General features: G+C 35.1%; 1 protein-coding gene across 9 annotated transcripts in view; it reads right to left on the bottom strand.

Moving 5' to 3' along the window:
- The window catches only part of KANSL1L (KAT8 regulatory NSL complex subunit 1 like), a 141,061-nt gene that overhangs the window by 2,149 nt on the left and 115,875 nt on the right, over positions 1-23,037 (bottom strand). For 6 of the 9 annotated variants that reach the window (XM_042995240.1, XM_042995239.1, XM_042995241.1 and 3 more), the window contains 9 exons: positions 21,768-21,914; positions 19,728-19,893; positions 16,967-17,074; positions 8,858-8,986; positions 6,432-6,550; positions 5,322-5,446; positions 3,810-3,861; positions 2,523-2,635; positions 355-523 (listed from right to left, as the gene is read on the bottom strand). In XM_042995240.1, coding sequence (XP_042851174.1) covers positions 355-523; positions 2,523-2,635; positions 3,810-3,861; positions 5,322-5,446; positions 6,432-6,550; positions 8,858-8,986; positions 16,967-17,074; positions 19,728-19,893; positions 21,768-21,914 — 1,128 coding nt within the window. The remainder of the gene's footprint in view (positions 1-354; positions 524-2,522; positions 2,636-3,809; positions 3,862-5,321; positions 5,447-6,431; positions 6,551-8,857; positions 8,987-16,966; positions 17,075-19,727; positions 19,894-21,767; positions 21,915-23,037) is intronic. The other 3 variants (XM_042995243.1, XM_042995242.1, XM_042995244.1) reach the window with 2 other exon arrangements.

Consider the following 23,037-nt stretch of genomic DNA (forward strand, 5'->3'; position numbering starts at 1 on the left):
TTATGAAGGGAAGAGAACTAGCTGACATTTGCTGTGTGCCTAATCAGGTGCTGTTCTCTCTAATCAGATTGGTGTCGTCATGAAACTTGGATAGAATCCCCATTTCCTAACAGATAAGTGAGTAGGTGGAGTTAGGTACTGACATGTTCTACGAAAAGATAAGGTGTGTATGATCAGTGACAGAACTAGAAAGTTGGCATACATATCCTCTGATTTGTACCCAGCAATTAACAGTGGATTGTTATGCTGAATTTGTTAATTGGCAACCAGCAGGTTTCTACAAACAGGTTTTCAAAAGGATAAAAGGCATTGAAAAAGAGGTGTCACAGGTCATGTATATCATCTCATACTTACCTTGAGTTCTTGACTTTGATTTAAGGAAGGTGAGCCCCGTGTGCCCAGATCCTGGCTCTGCGGAGAAGGCTCGGCAGGACTCTCGGCAGCACAGTGCTGACCACCACCAAGGTCGTTAGGGTATTCTTTCAAGAGCAAGTCCTGTCCTTCAACGTTTCTACTGTAAGCTCTAGCAAGAAAATCAAGAAAATATTTAATTACTATTTCTTGAGGTCTTAACGTTTTATGAACGACCCCTAAGTCCATTTAACTTGGTAGCTTTTCTTTAAACAGTTCTGCCCAAAAGATTTCTAAAAATTCATCTGTCAATCTTCCTGATGCTTTCTCAAAGACTTAAACAGTATGTTATGAATACTATTTTATGAAACTGCCAAATTATAATAGTGGGTTTCGGGTTTTCAAGGAGGGAGTTTTTGTTGTCTTATTTTTAAATAAGAAAGGACAGTTACTTGACCCTTACAGTCTTTCAGAGTTCCCAGAGTATTCTAAGACTATTATAATGTCATCCATGTAAGACTCGATTCACATTTTCCGCTGTACTTCTAGAAAATTATACCTCTGGAATGTGGAGAAAGAAGACAATTGAGTCTTATATGTGTGTTAAGATAACTCTTGGAATAAGGATCTACAAGAAATCTGGGTATTTTCAGACCTAAAGAGAGAAATGTGTTTTCAAAATACAGTTGAGGGGCACCTGGCTGGCTTAGTAGAGCATGTAACTCTTGATCTCGGGGTTGTGAGTTCGAGCCCCACATTGGGTGTAGCGATTACTTAAATAAAAGTACAGCTGACCCTTGATGAACACAGGAGTTGGGAGCACCAACCACTTTGTGCATTCAAAAATTCACATATAACTTTTGACTCCCTCAAAACTTAACTATTAATAGCTGACTGTTGACCAGGAAACCTTACCAGTAATATAAACCAGTCAATTCACACATTTTGTATATGTATTATATACTGTATTCTTACAGTAAAGTAAGCTAGAAAAATGAAATTTATTAAAATCGTAAGGAAGAGAAAATACATTTGTAGTACTGTACTATTAAAAATCTGTGTGTAAGTGGGCCCACATAGTTCAGACCACAAAGTTCAAACCTGTGTTTGAGGGTCAACTGTACTAAGTAAATGAGAGGTGCCCCCACACTAAATATAGTGACTACCCAGACTTCATGATCTTCCTTTCTGAGTTTTGGCTGTATTAAAACACAGTGAAATGTAAATATAAAATACCGTGGACTTTCTCAAATATATAATTACTAATTACGTTCTCAGGATTTAATCCTCCCTCCCCAAAAATCATATTCAAAGTATTTTAGACCAGGTGCTTTTTGTCTTTTAATGTTTACTTATTTTGAGAGAGAGAGGCAGAATACGAGCAGGGGAAGGGCAGAGAGAAAGGGAGACATGGAATCCAAAGCAGGCTCTGAGCTGTCAGCACAGAGCCCGACGCAGGGCTGGAACCCATGAACCTTGAGATCATGACCTGAGCTGCAGTCAGTCACTTAACCGATTGAGCCACCCAGGTGCCCTAGACCATCTGCTTCTTAGACTGGACAGGTTTTTTGAGAAAATTAAAAAAAAAAAAATAATGTATTTTTTAAGTGGGCATGTTAAAATCGATCACCAAGATTCTAATCCCTAGTGTAAGGTCTGCTATTACAGTACAATGAGATGACCTACTTTAGGGAGAATTTTCACATTATTTGCTGAGTTAAATCTGTTCCTCAGGCTGACAATAAGCATGAGAAATGAGAGTGGAGGAAAATACAGAAACTCATTTCATTACTCTGTAATTAGCCAAAATGTATATACATATTTATTTTGACAGACAGCACGAGTGGGGGAGGGAGACAGAATCCCAAGGAGGCTTTGCACTATCAGTGTGGACCCCAATGCGGAGCTCAATCTCACAAACCTGTGAGATCATGACTTGAGCCAAAATCAAAAGAGCTGGACGCTTAACTGACTGAGCCATCCAGGAGCCCCAGCCAAAATATATTTTGAATGTAAGCTCAGTAAATGCAGTGTTTCCCTCCTGTGTACAAATAACTGATGTTATACAGTATATACTTTTTCCTTTCTAGTGTCTTCCTCAATATTCATGCAGAATTTTGTTAATTCTACATGGATTTCATGGTTTTGGCTTTTAAATTGATAACACCTGCCTGCTGTTTCTTCTGTGCCACTTGCTTTGCTCCCATAGTGACCATCTGGCTTGCTCTCTCTCTTCATATTTTTTGTGTCTTAGGGAGAAGACTTCATCAGAAAGATCTTCTACCTGGAATTAGAAAGTTTTTCTTTTATCAGAAACATTTTGAAATAGAACGATTTCTCATCAAGAGAATATAGGAAGAAAACTCTAAAATTGAACTTCAAATTCGAAAATAGAGGGAGTGAACTTTTTTTTTTTTTTTTTTAAACTTTTTTACTTCTGGGTCATATTTGAAGACTTAACCTAGATTACAGATAGGTTCACAGTGCTTTGTATAAAAAATTCTTAATGCTTAATTCATTCAAAGGTTTGTATTTGATTGCCCTTTATGGAATACACTGTTCTCTTAACATGTTAATATCAAAGAAAAGTAAAACTGAAAAAAAAGAAAATTATTTTAACTAATGACTTATCAGAGGTTCTAAGACTCTGGTGGTAGTGGTTTAAGAATTTGGGTTTCCTGGCCAGAACCATTCTGAACTAGGGAAGAGTGCATTGAAAAGTTGACTTGGTAGCTGAAGAACAGTCAGTGGGCCTAGAAAGATTATGACAGAGACAAAATGTCTTACATAATACAGCTTCTACAGATCATCACTTTCAAATTAATTTGGTTACACATTTTTCCCTGAAATTATGCTTGTCTTAATAGAAGTTTTACCCATACAGGCTCACAGTCCCTTTCCTTCAGTTCTAAAAATCTGAAAAAACACATGTTCATAATTCATTTGGTGACATAGCCCGTTCTGGAATGATGAGGTTATTCCAATTTCTATAAATATTTCCCTACAGAAACATTAATATTTGATTATGAGAACTATGCTAGACTCCACATATGTCTTCTTTCTTAAGTCCAAAGTTTTCCAAATTCAAAAGCAACCTGTTCCCAAGGTTTTGAATATGGCATTGTAGGGTTGAATATTAAGACCACATCTCCTTAAACAGAAAAACAGGACTAATAACTGGAAATGAATATAGATATTAACATAAATTCAGTGTTTCAACAGTTCATGTAAGCAACTGACATGTTTTTCTTTATATGTTACTGTCTTTGCAAATCTAAATTTGCACAAAAACATTTTCCTAATGAAGTTAATATCCTTAATGAACTTTCTTTTCCTAAGTGAAAAACAAGTCAATGTATGCTAAAGGGCTTATATTTCCCTTGAGTTCCTCAAGTCCCAAATTAAGCAGGCTTCGTAATGTATACAGTGCAGTTATCCGTAAGTGAAAGGCAACTTACCTCTTCACCTACGTCATATTCATCCAGAGGCTGAAGAACAGCCATTCTCCAGCTGTTGAAGATACAAACCAGTTTCAGCTTATGTTAATCTAAGTGTAGCAGTTGTATTCTCCAAGCACAGCTAATGCAGTAGTGTTTTTCTTTCCTTGGGACTTTCACAATTCAAATGGTTGTATTTTCATACTTTATTTTTTTAAAGAGAAAAATTTCTATTATGAAAAGAAGATGAGACTTTACTTTTGGCCTTACAGTGAATAACTGTCTCTTCTGTGTAGCTGCATTTTATACCTAAGAATATACTAATTTTGAATTAAGTCAATAGATGGTGATACAGTGGCAGGAAGAAAAAACAAAAACAAAAAATCCCTCACTTGAGCATTTGCCAATTTCTTTGTGTGAAGACACCCGGCATGGCCTCTTGAGTTTAACCACTGGATCACAGAATTCCTCTATTTAAACAACCAACCCAGCCAGCCAGCCAGCCAGCTGCAGCCTACCAATGTCAATTGAAAAAACATCGTTGCTGCAGAACATCATAACTACAAATGGTACTCTGCTTCTGCAGAATGTCTCAACAAGTTCTCTGTGGGATTTCTCATAATACCTCCTAGAATATTAAGAGTTCTTAATACCTCAAAGCAATTAGGAATAAGAGAATTCGAAATCAGCTAATATAGAGAGGGGTAGGAATTACTGTAGTTGTCACTGAGCTTATGTCTGTTTCCACCCTCTTCTGTCTACTTTCTGGTGCCAGATTCACATTCTGAAGAAACTGCTTTCATCATTGCTAAAAAACAAAACAAAGCAAGACTTTGACTAACTTCACTGCCACTAGGAAGCAGATCTGTGTATGGCATTCAGGGACCTCCATAATCCGGTTCTAATTTCTTTTGTAGCCATAACTTTATCACCCTATACAAAAACTTGGTCTCTAGTTTAGGCTTGCACACTTACCTGTGTGCCTTTGCTGTGGTTTCCCTGTGTGAATAAACTTTCTTCTTTTTCCCTCCTTCGTGATGCCCCACTGTATTGCTGACTTGGCAATACATCAGAATCTTATTTTTGTGGTCATAGGTGTTATTGTCTTGCAGTGAATACCCCTTGCAAAGGTAGTTGCTTTCTTTGAACCCTTTTTGCAGTCATTTACAGAACTGCATGTTAAAGAGCAAGGGTTATTTATTACTAAGCTTATTTACATCCCTAAATAGCCTTTAGTGCCATATATACATAAAAGGTAACTAAACATTGAAAAAAAAGACTTAAGAGCGTTAAAGTTAAGTCTTAGGAATTCCCAATTCTTAATAAAAACAGAGGTAGGGTGATAATATATGGCACTTTTTTTCAGCAGGAGTAATGTAAAGGTTTCTTTCACCGTTCTCCCTCCATGGTTCTCTAAGTGGAAGACAGGAGAGAGGAACATCTTCCTTTCATTAATTAAAATTTTAACTTCACTTTGAAAATTTAAGTTTACTCAAGAAGGAAGAGAAAATAAAAAGATGTAAGTATACATACCTTGGAGTAAGTATTTCCTTATATTGGAGTTTCTCCAACTTAGCCGGGGCAACTAATGACATGGGAATCACGATATTATCTATGTCATAAGAGCTCTCGCTTCTCAATCTCCGTCGTGCAGTATTCTACAAGGTAGGAGGACAGCAACTCAACAACAGTATCTCGTTACCTGTGATGATGCCCTCCTTTCATGAGGGCTAGAAGAGGTGTACTGCATACATGTTTTATAAATACGTTGTGATAGAGTGGACTATAAAATGTTAAAAACAAGCACACCTCTCCTTTGTAAAACAACACAATCCCTTCGGCAGGTGTGAAGTGTACATTTGTGTACACATACAAGCCTATTTTTAAGACCATAAAAAATAGGAATACCTTAAAATGTCAAACTCTTACCAGAGGTTACCATAAAGCACCCAAATGTCAAGGAAATGATCATTTAAGAAGCACACTTATTAGGAAAGAATATGAAACATTTGGTGTACCATTTAGTAAAGATCATTTTTTATAATTTTCATTTGTGTGTTCCTGGTCCCTGAGCTTTACAGTTTCTTCTAAACCCTTTCACCTTTTAACCCCTACTCTGACCAGATGACAAAACAGTAAGAACAACACAAGTGCTGGATTCTTATTAGCAAGACTAAATTTAGCTTCCTGGTAAGGAGTAGGGATGGTTATGATAGTTTCTCACAGGAGAAACCAAAAACTATAATCAAGGATTACTGAGCAATTAGCTCACTAGTAAAAAAGTTTAATACAGTTTATTGCTTCCTAAGAAGATCATTTTAGGGGCGCCAGGGTGGCTCAGTCAGGCATCTGAATTCAGTTCAGGTCATGATGTCATGATTCATGAGTTACGAGCCCCGCATCAGGTTCCCTGCTGTCAGCACAGAGCCCACTTCAGATCCTCAGTCCTCTCCTCTTTTGCCCCTCCCCACCTTGCTCGCTCGCTTGCTCTCTCCCTCTCTTTCAAAAACAACAAAAACCGGGCCGGTATGTACAAGTAAAATAAGGCTATTAAAGATTAACAAAATATTCTATACGTTTTTTTACTGGCCAGTTTTAAAAATCTACAAGCAATTTTAGGGTTCAGTATACCAAAAAACCTACTTGTGATGATGAATTCTGGGTTCTTGATATAACATTGACATTAGTAACAGCAGTAAAATTGCTATGGGATCCTGGTTCTGTGCGTTGAAAAGCAAATTCTTCAAATCTAGTTCTTTCTCCTGCCATGGAAAGAACCATTGAGAATGTCATACATTAAACATGGTGATAGGTCTTAAAATTACTTTCCTAATTAGGTAACATTCCTTATCTGTTTGATCTTTTTATTTTTAAAACTTATGTATCAAAAACAATTAAGGAAATGAAAAAAATCTTACCCACAGTTCTGTCACAATTATTTCCATTTTCTTTTAATCCAGTACCTCTAATTTCTTTAATCTCCCTTCTCTTCACTCTGTTCATGTTTTCTGTAATGCCTGTTATTTGGATGTTAACATCCAAAGACTTACCCCCTTAATTTTCTGTTTTTTTCATTTTGACTTTTTAATTTCTGGGAGATTTCCTTTCCTTAACTTGATCTTCTGACCATTCTACTGAGACTTTGTCTACTAATACATTAAATTATTAATTTCTAATTACATAGGAAAATATTTTTCCATTTGTTTTGATTCCCTAATTGTGAACATATATTTATTCACTTATTTTCTGCCCTTGCTTATTTTACTTTAGTACTGATCTTAGAAAGTATTCTGTGTAATATAAAATTTAATACCCAGTCCATACTTCTATTTTTCTAGTTGTTAAAAAATGTCCTTTATGGTTAGTAGTTTCTTCAAATCAGGATCCATATATTGAAATTAGTTACTGTCTTTTAAGTTTCTTACAATCTAGAAGAGTTTGTTTTTCATGATATTTGTTAAAGAGACCAGCTACCTTGCTCTTTTGGGAGTTACCTATTTACTTTGTAGTCTGGCTCTTACCTGTTCTATTCCTGTATTCCCACCAAACTTGAAGTTATAAAGTTAGATCAATTCAGGTGAAACATTGTAGATCTTAGGTAATCTGAACTTCATAGTGGTTCTTATTAAGAGATGCAAGTTTTCCTGTGTGTTGGTATGTAGATAGTCCTCAACTTAGCAATGGTTCTACTTAGGATTTTTCAACTTTATGACAGCCCCAAAGTGGCATGCATTCAGTAGAAACCGTACCTTGGATTTTGACCTTTTTCTGGGATAGCGGTGTGGTTGGACACCCTTAGGCTGGGCAACAAACTGCAACTCCTAGTCAACCATGTGATCATGAAGATAAACGATGGATATACTTAAAACCATTCTGTACCCATACAGCCAGTCTGTTTCTCACTTTCATTATAGTATGCAATAAGTTACAAGAGATACTCAACACTTTGTGTTAGAGGATTTTGCCGAACTGTAGGCTAATGTGTTTTTAGCACATTGAAGGCTAAGCTATGGTGTTTGGTAAGTTAGGTGTATTAAATAATTACTGACTCAAGATATTTTCAACTTACCATGGGTTTATCAGGATACAACCCTGTTGTAAGTTGAAAGAGAAAGAGCTCTATATATAAGTAAGTTCCTCAAAAGCTAGGTGACTCTTGGTTGTCCTAAGATTGAGGCACTAAAAAGCACAATGGAATCTCTGGATGTGGCCCCAGGAGTTTAATTTTGTGCCACGCTACCTTATCAGGTAGTGACTTGGGCTGTTAAGGTGGGATTTCTAGAGACAGTAGTGATAAATGTGTTAAATTCATCAAGTATAATTAGTCCAGCACATCTTGAATGCAATTTCTAAGTTTTTGGGTATATTGACATATTACATCTGGGGAATACTTGACTAATGAGTATAGTGTTCTGTCCACTGGAACAATGAACAAGAACCAAAAAAGTATATAGATAATTTGCATATATATTTCCTGGTAAGTTTTATTTTTTAATCATTATTTGCAATAATTCTGGAAACAATCTGATAGTCCCAAGTCCCCACAACAAAAATCCCACTTTGTATTATTAGAAGAGTTATAGTTTCAAAGAGATCTGTTGACCATTTTGGAACTATAAGTTCCTAAGAGAAATTGAACTACTTGGTTGAGTTACCTTTGGTGAATCTCAGCCAATTTCTCAAAATTCTAAGGAAGCTTCAGTGAATTGACACCCCCACAGTAAGTCCCCGAAATGGTAATACATTTCTGTGAGGAGACTTTGTACTGACATACTCGGAGTCCAGAACACAACCCTGGAGGCTTAAGTTCTGTTTCGGAGGATAGTCAGTAGAAGATAACTCTGGACAGGGGAAATAGGAAGGAAATCCTTAATTGCCATTAGTGGATGGATGCCCAGTCCACAGATCATTCTGAATTGACTATATGAATATGCTGTAATGTTTATAGGACCATGGATATTTTGTGTAATTAGTGATTATTCTGGATTACCATGAAGCAGAGGTTCTTTGAAGATCAGAATTTACTTTCAGTTTTTAGTACTAGTGCTCACATCCTCATTTTAACCTACCTAATGCTGTTTCACTCAAGTGTCTTTTCTTTCTTCCCTGGAACAGCTGTACAGAAGATTCTGACCTTATCTGAGGCTTGCATGTAGGAGAATATCCATTTCTCCATTGATTCAGAGAAGTATTATGTACTAAAACAAATAGAAAGGAAATGTGAAGTTTCTTTCCCTTGACACAGATAATGAACGTGTTAATTTCTTATAACATTGCAGAACATTAATTTACCAGTTCAGAATTACATATGAAATACTTCTATACCAAAATGGAATGATCGTACACTGAAAATACCCATAATAAGATTCCTTAAAAACCTCTTCCATAAGCATCCAATTTCCTATAGTTGCTCCATTATTTGAAGGGGCTGAAAAGGTGACCTGTTCTCGAAGTCTTCTAAATTGCAAAATTTTATAGAGGAGGTTGGTTCACATCTGTAAATGTTGCCTGAGGATGATATGAATCCTTACGTTAGCCCCTGCTCCCCCTTCAATGTGAAAATAATTCAGGATCAAGTAAGATCCTACAGAATTATAAGAGACTGGGACCTCTTGAGGGCAAGAACCAGATTTCATCAAACTGACGGTACCTAGCACTGTTCTTTCAATTTTAAAAGCAATGTATTTTCTAAAACTTTTAGGGTCACTTAATGTCTCTATGCCTCAGTTGCCTTATCTGTAAAATAGGGAGAAGTGCACCTATCATGGGATTATGAGGATTGAATGAGTTAATCCCTCTAATGGTCATTAGGAGGATACCTACCTGAAGTATTTAATAAATGTTAGTTTCTTCATGATTATTATTGTCTATCTGAAACCCATATTTCCAGTACTGGATTAAGAACCAAATTGGCTTTTTTTGAAGGGGTTGGAGATGTGGAAAGGAATGGAAAAAGAAATGTAGGCCTAAGTGCCAAATTCTCACCAACACTGAAAAACAGAGTGTGGTCTACCAACAGTAATCAGACTCTGATTACCAGATGACAAAGCACCCTAAAAGTAACAAAAGTTTTATACATAGACACACAGATGTGCATATACACATATATATACACACACATTAGCAAGCAATAAAAGGGAACTTGTGAGTAAAGCAGAATTTGTGAGGAATCTCTGAAAGACTAATACCACATGGAATTTGGAGAGCAATCAAGGTAAAAGCACATGAGAAAGTGCTGCCACAAAACTATGACCATCAAAGGTGCTCTAGACCTGGAGGAAATGAAAGTGGAGGATAATTACTTAGATGGACAGTTAACTGAAAGGATGACTACACATGCCAACTTCTCAGCCACACTCCTTGAGATTATCTGTCTTAATAGATAACAAAATCCAAGCCGAGCAGAGAAATGGATGAGAAAGCAATACTAAGTGCCTCACTTTGAACTATGTCCTGCCTGACCTTAACTGCTCCTGAAAACAGTATATACTGCAACTTCTACCCATGGAGGGAAAGGATCCCCTAAATAGCAGTGGCAGAACAGTATTAATAGTGAATATAAAAAAAAAAAAAAAAAATTAAAAAAAAAAAAAAAAGGGCGCCTGGGTGGCTCAGTCGGTTAAGCGTCCAACTTCAGCTCAGGTCACGATCTCGCGGTCCGTGAGTTCGAGCCCCGCATCGGGCTCTGTGCTGACGGCTCAGAGCCTGGAGCCTGCTTCAGATTCTGTGTCTCCCTCTCTCTCTGCCCCTTCCCAGTTCATGCTCTGTCTCTCTCTGTCCCAAAAATAAATAAACGTTAAAAAAAAAATTTTTTTTTAAATAGTGAATATGAACTGTAAAGGTGAGAACACAAGACTCCAAAAATCTGAATACCAACACCGTAAAAGTCAAAGATGTAGAAATGAACCATCTCAAGTAATAGTGAATGGATGCACAGAATACAGTTAACAAGACTGAAACAACTAACATTGCCAGAAGAAACAGGCAAAAGGCCCCACTAGAGAGCCCTCAGAAGTGGAAAATATGTTCAAATTTAAAAACAACCATCACTAACTGGACTGAATAATACAGTGGACATGGGCTAAACATCAAAATCTAGGTTGAGAACTATACAACTCAAAGGAATAGAGTGATAGAAAATATTGGGGGGGGGGGGGGGTGGGAGGGGACAAACCAAAACAGGGTAACAGAATGAATGGTAGCCAATGTTGAAGAAATAGGCCAAAGTTTTTCCACAATGATATTAACCCTAAGATTTCAAGAACTCAATTGGCTGTCAAGACAAGTGGAGGGGGAAAAAATGCTAATCTTACAGCACATCACAATGGAGATATCCTAAAACTTACCAGAAAAGGGATAAGATTACTGCAAAGAAATGATCAAATTGGCCAGGCAAGACTACCTGCCTGAAAACAGAAAGTGACCTTAAAGAGCTCAGGGAAAATGGCAGAATTCTAAGATGGCCCCAAGATTTCTTACCACCCAAAGACTTCAGAGAAAGATGTCACAAAGAAAACAAAACAAGATGGCAGGCATAATTCTAAACTCATTTCTAGAAAGGGTAACTAGAATTGTGAGGTTTTAAAATTGTATGTGCCTGGCATGGGCAGGTATTCCAATAATGCCATCTCTTGTTTTAATGGAAACATTTCTGGAGTATTTTCAAACCAATTCCAGTCAATTCACTCTTCTTTTCTAAAAGCAATTCATCACCTTCCTTTTTTTCTAAAAGCAAGTCAAACTTTTTTAAGAAACTTTAACCTTCCCTAAGGTGATACTTAATTTTAATCATTTTTTTACACTTACTTTTCCTTATTGTCTTGTGAGGTTGCAATGGACTCTTGAAACAGTAGGAAATATGACAATTGAAAAACTATACATTCTCTTCGTCTATTTATAACCCTCTCAGCCTTTCAGTGCTTGCTCTCCAAAATCCTCTCCTAGATTCTATCCTAAAACACACTTTGACCCCATATCTCTCCTGTCTCCTGCCTTCCCTTTCATTTATTCATTAACTATAAAGACTTAATTACAATACCAAGTACCCTAGGGACCCTGGTGAGCACAGTCATGATCCCTGCCCCTAATGGGCTTTACAGGCATTATCTCAAATAATTGCAACCAACGTGTAACAGAAAAGAGAAGTGCTATTTAGAGAAGTTAATGGGAGTATGTAAGAGAGCTCTAGGAAAAGTACCCCAGGTAAAGTGGTAGATTTCAAATATGAATAGAAATAACTGATGTCAAGGGGAAGAGAATGGTATGTATAGAGAGGCCCAACAGGAAGCCAGATAAATTTGGCAACAGAACCGTGGCTAGGTAGTATAGAGTAAGGAGGATAGTGAAAAAGAACCATGAACAGGTAGGAGCCATCCTGTGTGGGTAGAGCTTTAGGGGTCCCTCAATAATACTTCCTTTCAAATAATTTTAAGTTATAGTGGTGGGGAGCAGGTGTGATATAAGTAGCTTTGCATCTTGAAAAGATCACAAGCTACAGGGATTGGAGAGAAGGAAGAACTGATTAGGCTATTTCAGCAGTATAGATAAGGGATCATTACACTGGACTCTGAAAGTGGTAGAAATGAAGACAGAGGAGCATATTTGAAATGATTAAGATCAAAAGGACAATGGGCTTAGATATGAGGACATGTAGGTGAAGAAACCTGAGCCCTAGGTTTTTGGCTTGTGTGAGTTTCAGCGCTACTGTTCCTCTCATCTGTCCACTAAAAAAATAAACTTCATTTTGACAATTTCAGACTTGCAATAGTAAAAAGAAGTCCCATATACCCTTTACTCAGATTCTGCAAATGTTACCATATTTGCTTTATCCTTCTGAACTCCAATGAAATTAAGTTGTTGACATGATGTACCTCTATGTCAATATGTATTTTTCAAAAACAAGGGCATTCTCTTACATGGCCACACAACCATCAAAATGAAATTAATACTATTAGCTAACTATGGACTTCATAGAATTTCACCAATTATTCCTACAATGTTATTTATAGAAAACTCTGTTCACTCTGCATTTGTCATATCTCTAAAGTTTTCTTACATCTGAAACTGTTCCACTGTTGTCTTCCATGACTGCATGTTTTGACGAATACAGGCCCTTAATTGGCTTTGCCTGGTATTTCCTCATGATTAGCTACTAATCATTCAGTCTTCGACCCACTACAATTTGTCTTTTCCCTACTTGTTACTTGAAGTCAGTTGTGCTTTCTTAATTGCCAATTCTGGACGACAGAGGATAAATACAAGCTCTGTGGCAAAGCTCGCAAACATCCGTCTACTTACCTTCACACGGTTTACCCTATAAGAATACCAGGCATTCTGAATATACTTAAACACATCACCCTGTCTTATGGTTCCGTGACAAATCACATGTTTGTTTCCATTTTAAAACCAATATAGGTCCAAGCATTTGAATCACTTGGGACCTTGTTAGAAATCCAGAATCAGACTTCATTCCAGGATTAACTGAACCAGAATCTGCATTCTAACAATATCGCCCAAGTAATTTGCACATAAAAGTTTGAGAAACAATGATTTGGAACACTTTGCTCTTCTTCCTTTAAATTCCAATTGAGTATTTAAAGCTACACCTGGCATCACCATCTTTCTGGAGTTCCTCTTGCCCTTCCCCCATCACTCTGCCTTCCTCCAGGCAGAGAGTTCTACACTCCCTCTACTTTTTAGAATGTTTTTGTCATATCTGTGCTCACATCATTTTAATAGTTATTTGCGTGTCTGCTTCCCCCTATTACATTATAATTTCTTTGATTCCCTGTGATTCACCTTTGATTCTTTAGCACTTAGTCTGCCTGGCACAGAGTATATGATCAATAAATGTTGAACTCTAGTTTTACTTAATTCTACAGAAATCACTTAACAATAAAAGAAAAAATAACAAGCGACTATTCCAGACATGCTTATATACGATGAAACCTAATTAACCCTTAATTATTTGGGTTTGGAGTGGTAGGGGAAGAAAATAAGGGAGGAGAGATCGAGATACAGAAGACTACATACTCAGATGATTTGCCTAATAATACAGCAGCACTCATCTCAAATGTCTTCCATTCCTAGCTCTTAATTCCCCCTGACTAGCATGGCATTGCATTACTGGTATGTTACCATTAATTCTGTGACTAACACATTTACACTGCCCTATCTTTTTAAGTCAAATAGATAAACAGAACAACATTAGAAAAAAATATAATCACCTAATCTCACTTATCTAACAGTATATAATTTCAGTTTTGCATATTCCCTTTCAGTTATACATGTGCATACATTTCATATTCACATTTCAAATGTAGTTTAACTTATTTTTCAAATTTGATAATTCACAAATTATTTTTTCAGATGGTTGCCTAACACTCTTCTAATTAGAGATAATATCATTTAACTATTCCCTAGCTATTAGAGCTGGTTGTTGTTAATTATGCTATTTCTATTATGGTCATTCTTAAAATAATCATCTTCATGCATACATATTTTCTTTTTTAAAGATCAGTCTAAGGAAAAATTTCAAGTAGTAGAATTATATCATGAAAAATTACCTGCACATAACCTATATTTTCCTGCATTTCTTTAGATTTTTCTCCCCTAAGCATAGGCAACTGCTGCTTGTCCTTAGTGCTTTCCACTTATTTTTTTTTAACTTTCTACTGTGGAAAAATTTCAACAAACACAAATGAGGAAGAGAAGAATGAACTCCCCTGTGCCTATATTCATAACCAATGATTACAAACTGGTGACCAATCTTGTTTCATCTTTTTCCCCACCAACTTTTTTTTGCTGGCCTATTTTAAAGCAAATCCTGGACTGCCTATCTTCTATCTCGTCCTCGACGTATGTGTGAGCTTGAATTTCTAACAGATAAAAAGTGTGTGTTTATGTAACCACATGCATTACTACATCTAACAAAATTAATTCACTAATACTCAACAGCCTGCATGTTCAAATTTCAAATTTTTATTATCTCAAAAATTGTGTGTGCTCGTACAGGTGACTTGTTCAAATCAGGATCCCCAAAAGGCCCACATGTTACATTTGGTTGAAAGAAGAATGAACATTTTTATATGGTTATAATCAGACCATACACAGAAGTAAAACTTTTTTGTCCTTTTCTATCACTTAACATTCTTTAATGTTTCCATCCTTACATGAACTTTTAAGATATTTTTAAAAGCTGTATGTCCCACTGTGTTGGTTAATCACATCTCAATTATGCTCTGTTTCCAATTTCCCATTAACACAAATAGTGTTTAAAATGAATATATTTGTAAATATAAATGAATATATTTGTATTTAGCATTAGACTAGGTTATTAGAAATGGATGTATTGGGTCAGAAAACAGAGTTAGCAGTTTAGTAAACATTAATTGTAAGCAAGTGAACAAGTAAACAGTGTTTTTCTTCAATGAGTTTATTTTTAAAAACAGGTAGTTTAAGGGCGTTGTCATTCATTTCCCAGTACTTTCCAAAAGGTTTGTATTCTTAATGCTACCTAAAATATTTGAGGGTCCTGTTTTTACTACACACAGTCTTGCCAGAATTGATGATTATAATGTTTAAATGTCTTAACGTAATCAGAAGATAGTAAATGTTTAGCACGGTGTCTGCACATAAGCACTCAGTATATGTTACTTATGATTATCATTTTCATTATTATCATCATTAAATACATCTAGTTTTTCTTATAATTCTTTTAAGACATCATTTTTAACATTTAACTCTTTAATCCATCTGGAATGTATTTAATGTTCACCCATCTTAAATTTATTTTAATGTGCTGTAGAGATCTCAATTGTTCCCCCAAAATCATTGTTTAATCCACTGATTACAAAGGAAACTTAGTTGTTTAAAACATGAATTCTTTGAGCCTGATTGTTTGGATTTGAATCCTGGCCCTATCACTTCCCCAAATGTGACTTTGAGAAAATTAGTCAAGGAGAAAAACAATAATGTTACTCACTTTACATGTTGAAATACTGTCTTCTGACAGGAACAGGGTATTTCTATTTAGGCACATCATCTTGCATTCCTCAATAAAACTTTGGAAGTTTTCTTTCGTGTAGACCCTTACAAATTTAATTAATCCTAGATAGTTTATATTTTCATTGTTAATATCTCAAAAATTCCTTTACATATTGTAAATGGTTATTATTGGTATTTATAAAAGCTGCTGATTTCTATAAATATATTTTAAATTCCTATACTTTTTCAGACTCCCAATTTTAACAGGCATTCAGTTGATTCTTGAGTTTTTGAGGTAGATGATTATTTCATCTAGAAATAGTTTATCTCAGTTTGTATGAATTTTCTGATGTTAGAAAGATTTCAGCCTTGTAGATGGTCAAAACATGTTGATGTTTCTCTTCTTGTTTCCAAGCATAGGCAATGTCCCTGCCCCCATTCGTAATACTGAAAACAATTTCACTTTAATTCTTCAAGTTTTATTTTGTAATTTTAGTGTTTTATTTCAAGTTCTTGAAACCAACTAGAATTTATTCTGATACGTGGTATGAAATAAGTATGTAAACAAAATTTCCCCCAAAAGACTAACAATACTAAAAATATTGTTTACTGAATAGTTCTCCACATTCTCATGAATTTACAATTCTTCCCTTACATTATAAAGTATAAGCTATATAGTCTGCTTCATGGATTTACTTTCCTAATTGTATGCAAAATCTATGCTAATAATTATTACATATTTTTGTCATGTTTCCATATGTGGTTAAGATGGATTCTCTGAATACTTCTTCCAGCAGTTACTTTGTATTTTCCCATTTATTCTTCCCAGTGGGCTTTCCAATTATTTTGTTAAGGTAACCAAATCTATTAGAACTTCAAGTTATAAACCAATAGGAAGAACTGATATCCTTATTAATCTTGTCTAGGAATGCTGTTTCTCTAAGTGTATTTAGATTTCCTTTTATATTTACTAATAACATTTCATAATTTTCATTCAGTATCACATTTCTTCTTAAGATCGCTCCTGTGTATTTTCTATTTGTGTGTGTGTGGTAATTTGTAAAAAGTGAATATTAAAAATTAAGGATTTAGATTTGTTCTTCTGTTAAATTTTATTTCCTTAGAAAGCAAAAACAGTGAGTATCGGAAAGATGTAAAACATATATAAAGTACAAGATTTGTAAATGACATACCAGGTGATGGAGATATGACACAGTCTCCTACTAATTTATTTTCAGCAAGATCTCCTTTTATTTCAGTCTTTTTTAGCAATGTTTCAAAGTGAAAATGAAGAGGCACATCTGGCAAAATAAAGTAAAAGTACTTTGAGTGAATACCATTCTTTACAGACTCTAATATTACGATTGCTTTCTTTCTCTAAGTAGCACATAAGCTTAGAAAAATAAGCAAAAGCTTAAAATGTCACAACTATCAGAAGTGGCAAAATACTCTTTCCAAACATACAGAGAGAAATTTGGAAATTACTGATTATATGCTGTAAATAAACAAAAACTCTGATGATGAACAAGTTCATAAACGAAAATAATAAGATGATAGAAATTATTAGTATTAATAAGTAGTATTCATAGATGAAACAAATGCAGCCAAAGGTCTTGAATAAAACAGAGTAAAACCCGGCCAACTAAGTTCATTCCACCCACCCCCACAAACTTGACATTTGAAATAATGAGGTTTCTAAAAGATACATAATTTTAATTACTTGAGGGAAAACCACTGTAATTCAGATGCAACATTTTATAAAAATACCAAGGTTCACATTCCCTTAGTTTACTAGTATTGTGAATGACAAAATGCACTTTCACATACAGACTAGTTCCTTTCCTTCAAATAGAGACTTAAGATGTTCAATTCACTATATTTATATTCTATATTCTCACAACCAAAAGAGGAGCTAAATAATAAAGTAGATGTACTTCACATTTATTTTTTTTTTCAATCAAGAACGCTAAAATAAAGCATTTAATAGAGACACGTAAACTTCTTCCTAAGAAACAAATATTTCATAAAGCAATTGATGTATTTAAAGTTTTGCTACTGAAAAAAGAAAACTAATTACAAACATATAAATCAGAACAGACCTAGAATGAGTCTGGACTTTAAACAAAGAAGTACCTCTTTCTTAAACGCTGTATGTTAATAACAGATCCATACTCAAGGGTGGGAAAAAAAAAAAAAATATGTTCATGAGTTTCAACATGGCATCTGTCCCAAGGGACAGAACAGAGGTAGGAAAGATTTCAATCCTAGCACTATATACTATGATCATCTAAAAACTACTTAACAAAATGAAACTAAGAATACAAATTAAATATGCTACTTATACATTTTAGGAATCCAATGGTTTCCAATTACCAAAAAATAAGCTTATTTCTCTAAAAAATATCACATTTTTATAAAGAAAATATCACCTATTCTACCACTGTTCGTCATGAGTTGTGAGAAAACTAGGGTTAGGCCCTTGTTCCATCCATATATCTTTCTTAGTGCCCACCCTGTGACTTTGGGCTTTTATAAAAATATATCATAACACTGTAGTACATCAATCAGTTTACATTTCAGTTTTCTTAAACTAGAATGCAAGTACCTTGAGGGATTTATTTGTATTTATACTCCTAATACCTACTTAGTACCTAGTAAGCAGTAAGGTACCTAATCTTTATTAAATGAATGCAAGAAGAAATGAATAACACTAACTGGCAGGTGAGGAAGTTAATCTTAACTTATTGGAGGGGACCTAAGAGGATTAAAATGAAGGATAACTCTATCAGCTCTCAGGGGTATATCATCAGAGAAACAAATGTACTATGAGAAAACAGACAGTAAAGAGTAAAGGTTAGGAGTGTAGCTCTGAAGTATGACTACTCACATCAAATCCTGCCTCCATTATTTACTAGCTGTATAATCTTGGAATAGTAATTTAAAATCTCTTAGCTTCAATTTTCTTGTATGTAAGATAAAGAGGAAAACTATGTATTCTCATAGGGTTGTTGAAAGAATTAAAACAATGTAATGTGCTTATGGGTATGCTAAGCCCAAATGTTGGCTGATTATTGTTGTATTTATTATTGTTTCTATCATTAAGTTTTCCTCAAAGATGGAATAACACAGCTCCTGCCAGAAACTTACTTCAAAGTATTATGTAGCTAAGAAACCACTCAAATACTGGTAAAAACAAAACACAAACAAACAAACAAAAACTAAGATTCAGGAATCAGGGCAGGAACAGGTACAAGAAATAGTGTTTTGTGAAGACGAGCCATCCCTGGATGATTAAAACCGAAAACTGAAAAGGAAACACAAAAGCCCATTTGAGACGTCTTCCCATACAGAGAAGAACCTGAAATAACCAGTGTGAAGAATGCTTCCTTTCTTACCCTAAATATTTACTTCAGTTCAATACAGAAACAACTGGAATGGTTCCAACAAAAATCAAGAACTAGAAACTTAAAAGGAGGTGGGCCTGTATGTGCCTCATTTACTCAGTTACGGATTATAGATTTTCTTGAGGTTCAAAAATTAGCTATACCTAAAGATGGACAATTTTCTTCTCTTGGGAAAGTCATGCTGATTATAAACAGAGGAATATTATATGGCAGAGAAAATTCCATGCAGAATAACACATTAGAAAAAGAACACTGACTTCCTGACAACCATTTCAACAGCATAGTCAAGTTATCAATAAAATTCTAAAAATTTAACCCTGAAAAGATCAAAAGCTTATGTAATCAATGTAAATCAAAACAGTTTCCAAGGAATTAAAGAATCAACTTGCAAAGATAGAACATTAACTCAGGATTAATTCCTCTATGAAAACTTTAATTCTAATATCTAGTGACAAAATAATTGATACAATTTTGATTCCATATATCCATAGGATTACATTTCACCACAGAAATATGCAGTTACTTAGAAATTTTTTATAAGTGGACTTACCTGATGGCAATGATAGGACAGAATGGAAAGAAGAGTCCAATTCTGATACATGCTCTCTTAATATCTGAGATTTTGAATTGTGTTCACAGCTACTCCAAGTTGAAGCTGATTGCAAACAAGGCATTTGCGTCGTATTTAAAAATGTTGTTTCTTTTGAAGGCAAAGTCTGCAAGGGAAAAAAAAGACTTCATTTTTGCTTAAAAACTGAATCACTCAGAGAGGATATAATAGTTATCAAGTACAGTATCTAAATGACACAAGAAAGTTCTAGTTTACTAAGTCACCTTGGAGAAAGAACTTGAAAATGACAAAGGGACATACTCTTTGTCATTTATTAAAGGTCATAAACATGATGAGATTTCACTAATCCCTTTTCAGTTTTTCAAAAGGAAGAGCAAGGTCTTCCTTTACAAAATCACAATAAGGAAAAATAAGTGTGAAGAACTTTGGGTTAAAAGACAATGGCCAGGGGTGCCTGGGTGGCTTAGTAGATTAAGCATCAGACTTCAGCTCAGGTCATGATCTCACAGTTTGTGGGTTCAAGCCCCGTGTCAGGCTCTGCGCTGACAGCTCAGAGCCTGGAGCCTGCTTCGGATTCTGTGTCTCCCTCTCTCTCTGCCCTTCCCCCACTCATACTGTCTCTCTCTCAAAAATAAATACTAAAAAAAATTAAAAACATAAAATACAAGACAATGGCTACATTCCACATTAGTGACAACTGTAAGTGATGGTGAGCAGGTGCTATGTTAGGATTAAGAAGTGTGCATACTGTTTTCCTCATTGCAATCTGTTACAATCAATGAATGAAACTGGATTCTCTGTCTTAAATTCCAATGCAAGAAAATATCTACACTGGAATAACTGTGAAGTACTATGAGCATTGTACTTTTTACATTAGGTAAAATTTGACTTAAAACGTTAAAAGAATATGTATAAAACACACAATATGTTACACGAGTTTGCATTTCTGAAAATAAAGATTTGAGTCCAGGAATCTTAGGAAAACCATGTTGCTAAACCAAAAAAAGTTATCTTACTACATTAAGAAGTACATATTCTGTTTAAAATCTGGATTTTAAATTCTTTTTTCTGGTTATAAAATTAGTAAACAAGCAAAGATCTATAAAATAGAGAAAATATTTTTACAGTAGAGCTCACCTGTACTCCTTCCTTCACTCTTAACCTCTATTATTCCCTATAATAACATTTGGACTCATTGTGTTTTTTAATGTAATTGATATTTAAAATGCTAATAGATCTTTAGATGCTATTTTTAAACACTTTTATTTTATAAACTTACATGAGGTTTGTCAACTTTCTTGAGTTTGAGTTTCTTAGCTAACCTTGGCATTTTCTATGTTTCCATAGCACCTTAGGCACATCTATCTCTACCACAGCATTCAACTAGACTTTTTTTGGACTATTATTAGCTCCTTGGAAGGTTGGGACTATAATTTGTTCAAGGCTGTATTCCCAGAACCTGACACAGTCCCTGACATATGGTTGAAACCTGAATGCTAACCAACTGCATTTTATTTTATTTGCTTTAATAAAAATTAAGTGAATGCAAATTCTCAAATGCATGTATGCCTGAGACTATTTCACTGGGGAAAAAATAGTTCCTGTTAACATATGCTAAAATTTATCATGCAGTGACTTCTGTTTACATTCCATTAGCCAAGACCTAGGTCACAGAGTCATACCTAGCTGCAAGGAAGGTTAAGAAATGCAGTCATTCTGGGAGGTCAAGTAAATCGATGGGTTTTTATAAAAAGATATAATATGTTTATACATGATTATAATAATGTGAGTTGTTTCCAAGATTTATTCTAATGATATGTGTATATTTATGCTGTTCTTTATCTTTACAGGATACACTGATACTTTGGACTCACTCTAGAATTATTTGTCCTTTTATGATGTACTTCAGAAAGATATAAAAAAATCTTTGAAATTACAAAGAAAAAAGGGTGCTAACCTCCCTTTTCCTTATATGGATAGAGCATTATGAACAAAAGGTGATAAAATCTGAATATTTACCATATAATTAGTTTTTTCTTGAAATTTTTCCAACTCCAGGAAACCCATTAGCCAATTTGAAACTATCCTAAATAATTTTGGAGACAAGTGAGGGGCATCTAGGAAAAGGCCTTTTTGTTCCCTGCAGAGAAAGTGAAGCCCGGGAGGCTGAAAAGAAATGGATGGAAAAATAAGAGAAAAACCAGGAGATTCTTGCCAATAAAAATTCAAATGTTTAGAGGGTATGATCGATAGTTCCATATGCTGCAGAAGATTCAAGCAAAACAAAGCCAAAAAGTATCCACTAAACTTCTTAGCTTTAATAATGAAAAATTTCATATACATAAAAATATATAATTTATAGGGAAGGCATAAAGTAAAATATTAGAAGGTCACCTATACTTACCATCCTATTTCAAGAAACAGAACAATACCAATTATGCCTTCTCCTCCTACTCCACCCTCGTTAGCCTGCAGCAGATATTGCTACTTTCCTCCAATACCTCTGCTCTCTTTTTGTCTGTTGTAGAACTGATTTTCAGCTAGGCACATTTCTCAAGCCTCTGTGGATCTAAAAAATTACTTAAATTCTAGCCAGGAGAAGTCATGTGTGCAACTTCTGGGAAGTGACCTTAAAGGTCACTCATTTCCTCCATTCCTCCATGTTATACTTGAAACACAGCTGTGGTGCTGAGCTACCATAACCATGTAGATGAGGTAATACAAGATTAAGCAAAAGAGAAGCCTAGCTCCTAGATCACCATGTCGAATGTGGTTGTCATATCTAGGATATTTTCAATCTAAGACAAAGAAATACACTTGTAGAATCTTGTTTATGTCACTATGTAGGGTTTCTGACAAATGCAGCTGAACCTGTATCTTAATACAATGTGCCTCTTTAACCACATTTTTCTCTTATTATTCCAGGAGTAATTGCTATTCTGAATTTTGATTTTATTATTTCCTTTATAGTTTTTTCACATAAATGCATGTAATTCTATATAACTTTTAAAATCTGGATCCTTTGGGACACCGGGGTGGCTCAGTTAGGCATCTGACTTCAATTCAGGTCATGATCTCATGGCTGGTGGGTTCGAGCCTCGAGTCGGCTCTGTGCTGACAGCTCTGTCTCTCAGCTCTCTCTGCCCTTCCCCCTCACCCACTCATCCTCGCGCTGTCGCGCTCTCTCTCTCTCAAAAATAAACATTAAAAATAACAAAAGATGTACATAATAACCATTAAAAATAAAATCTGCATGCTTTAAAATGTATATAGACAGAAAGTTAAGTGT

This window comes from Panthera tigris, chromosome C1 (assembly GCF_018350195.1).
Source record: "Panthera tigris isolate Pti1 chromosome C1, P.tigris_Pti1_mat1.1, whole genome shotgun sequence".
Taxonomy (NCBI): Eukaryota; Metazoa; Chordata; class Mammalia; order Carnivora; family Felidae; genus Panthera; species Panthera tigris.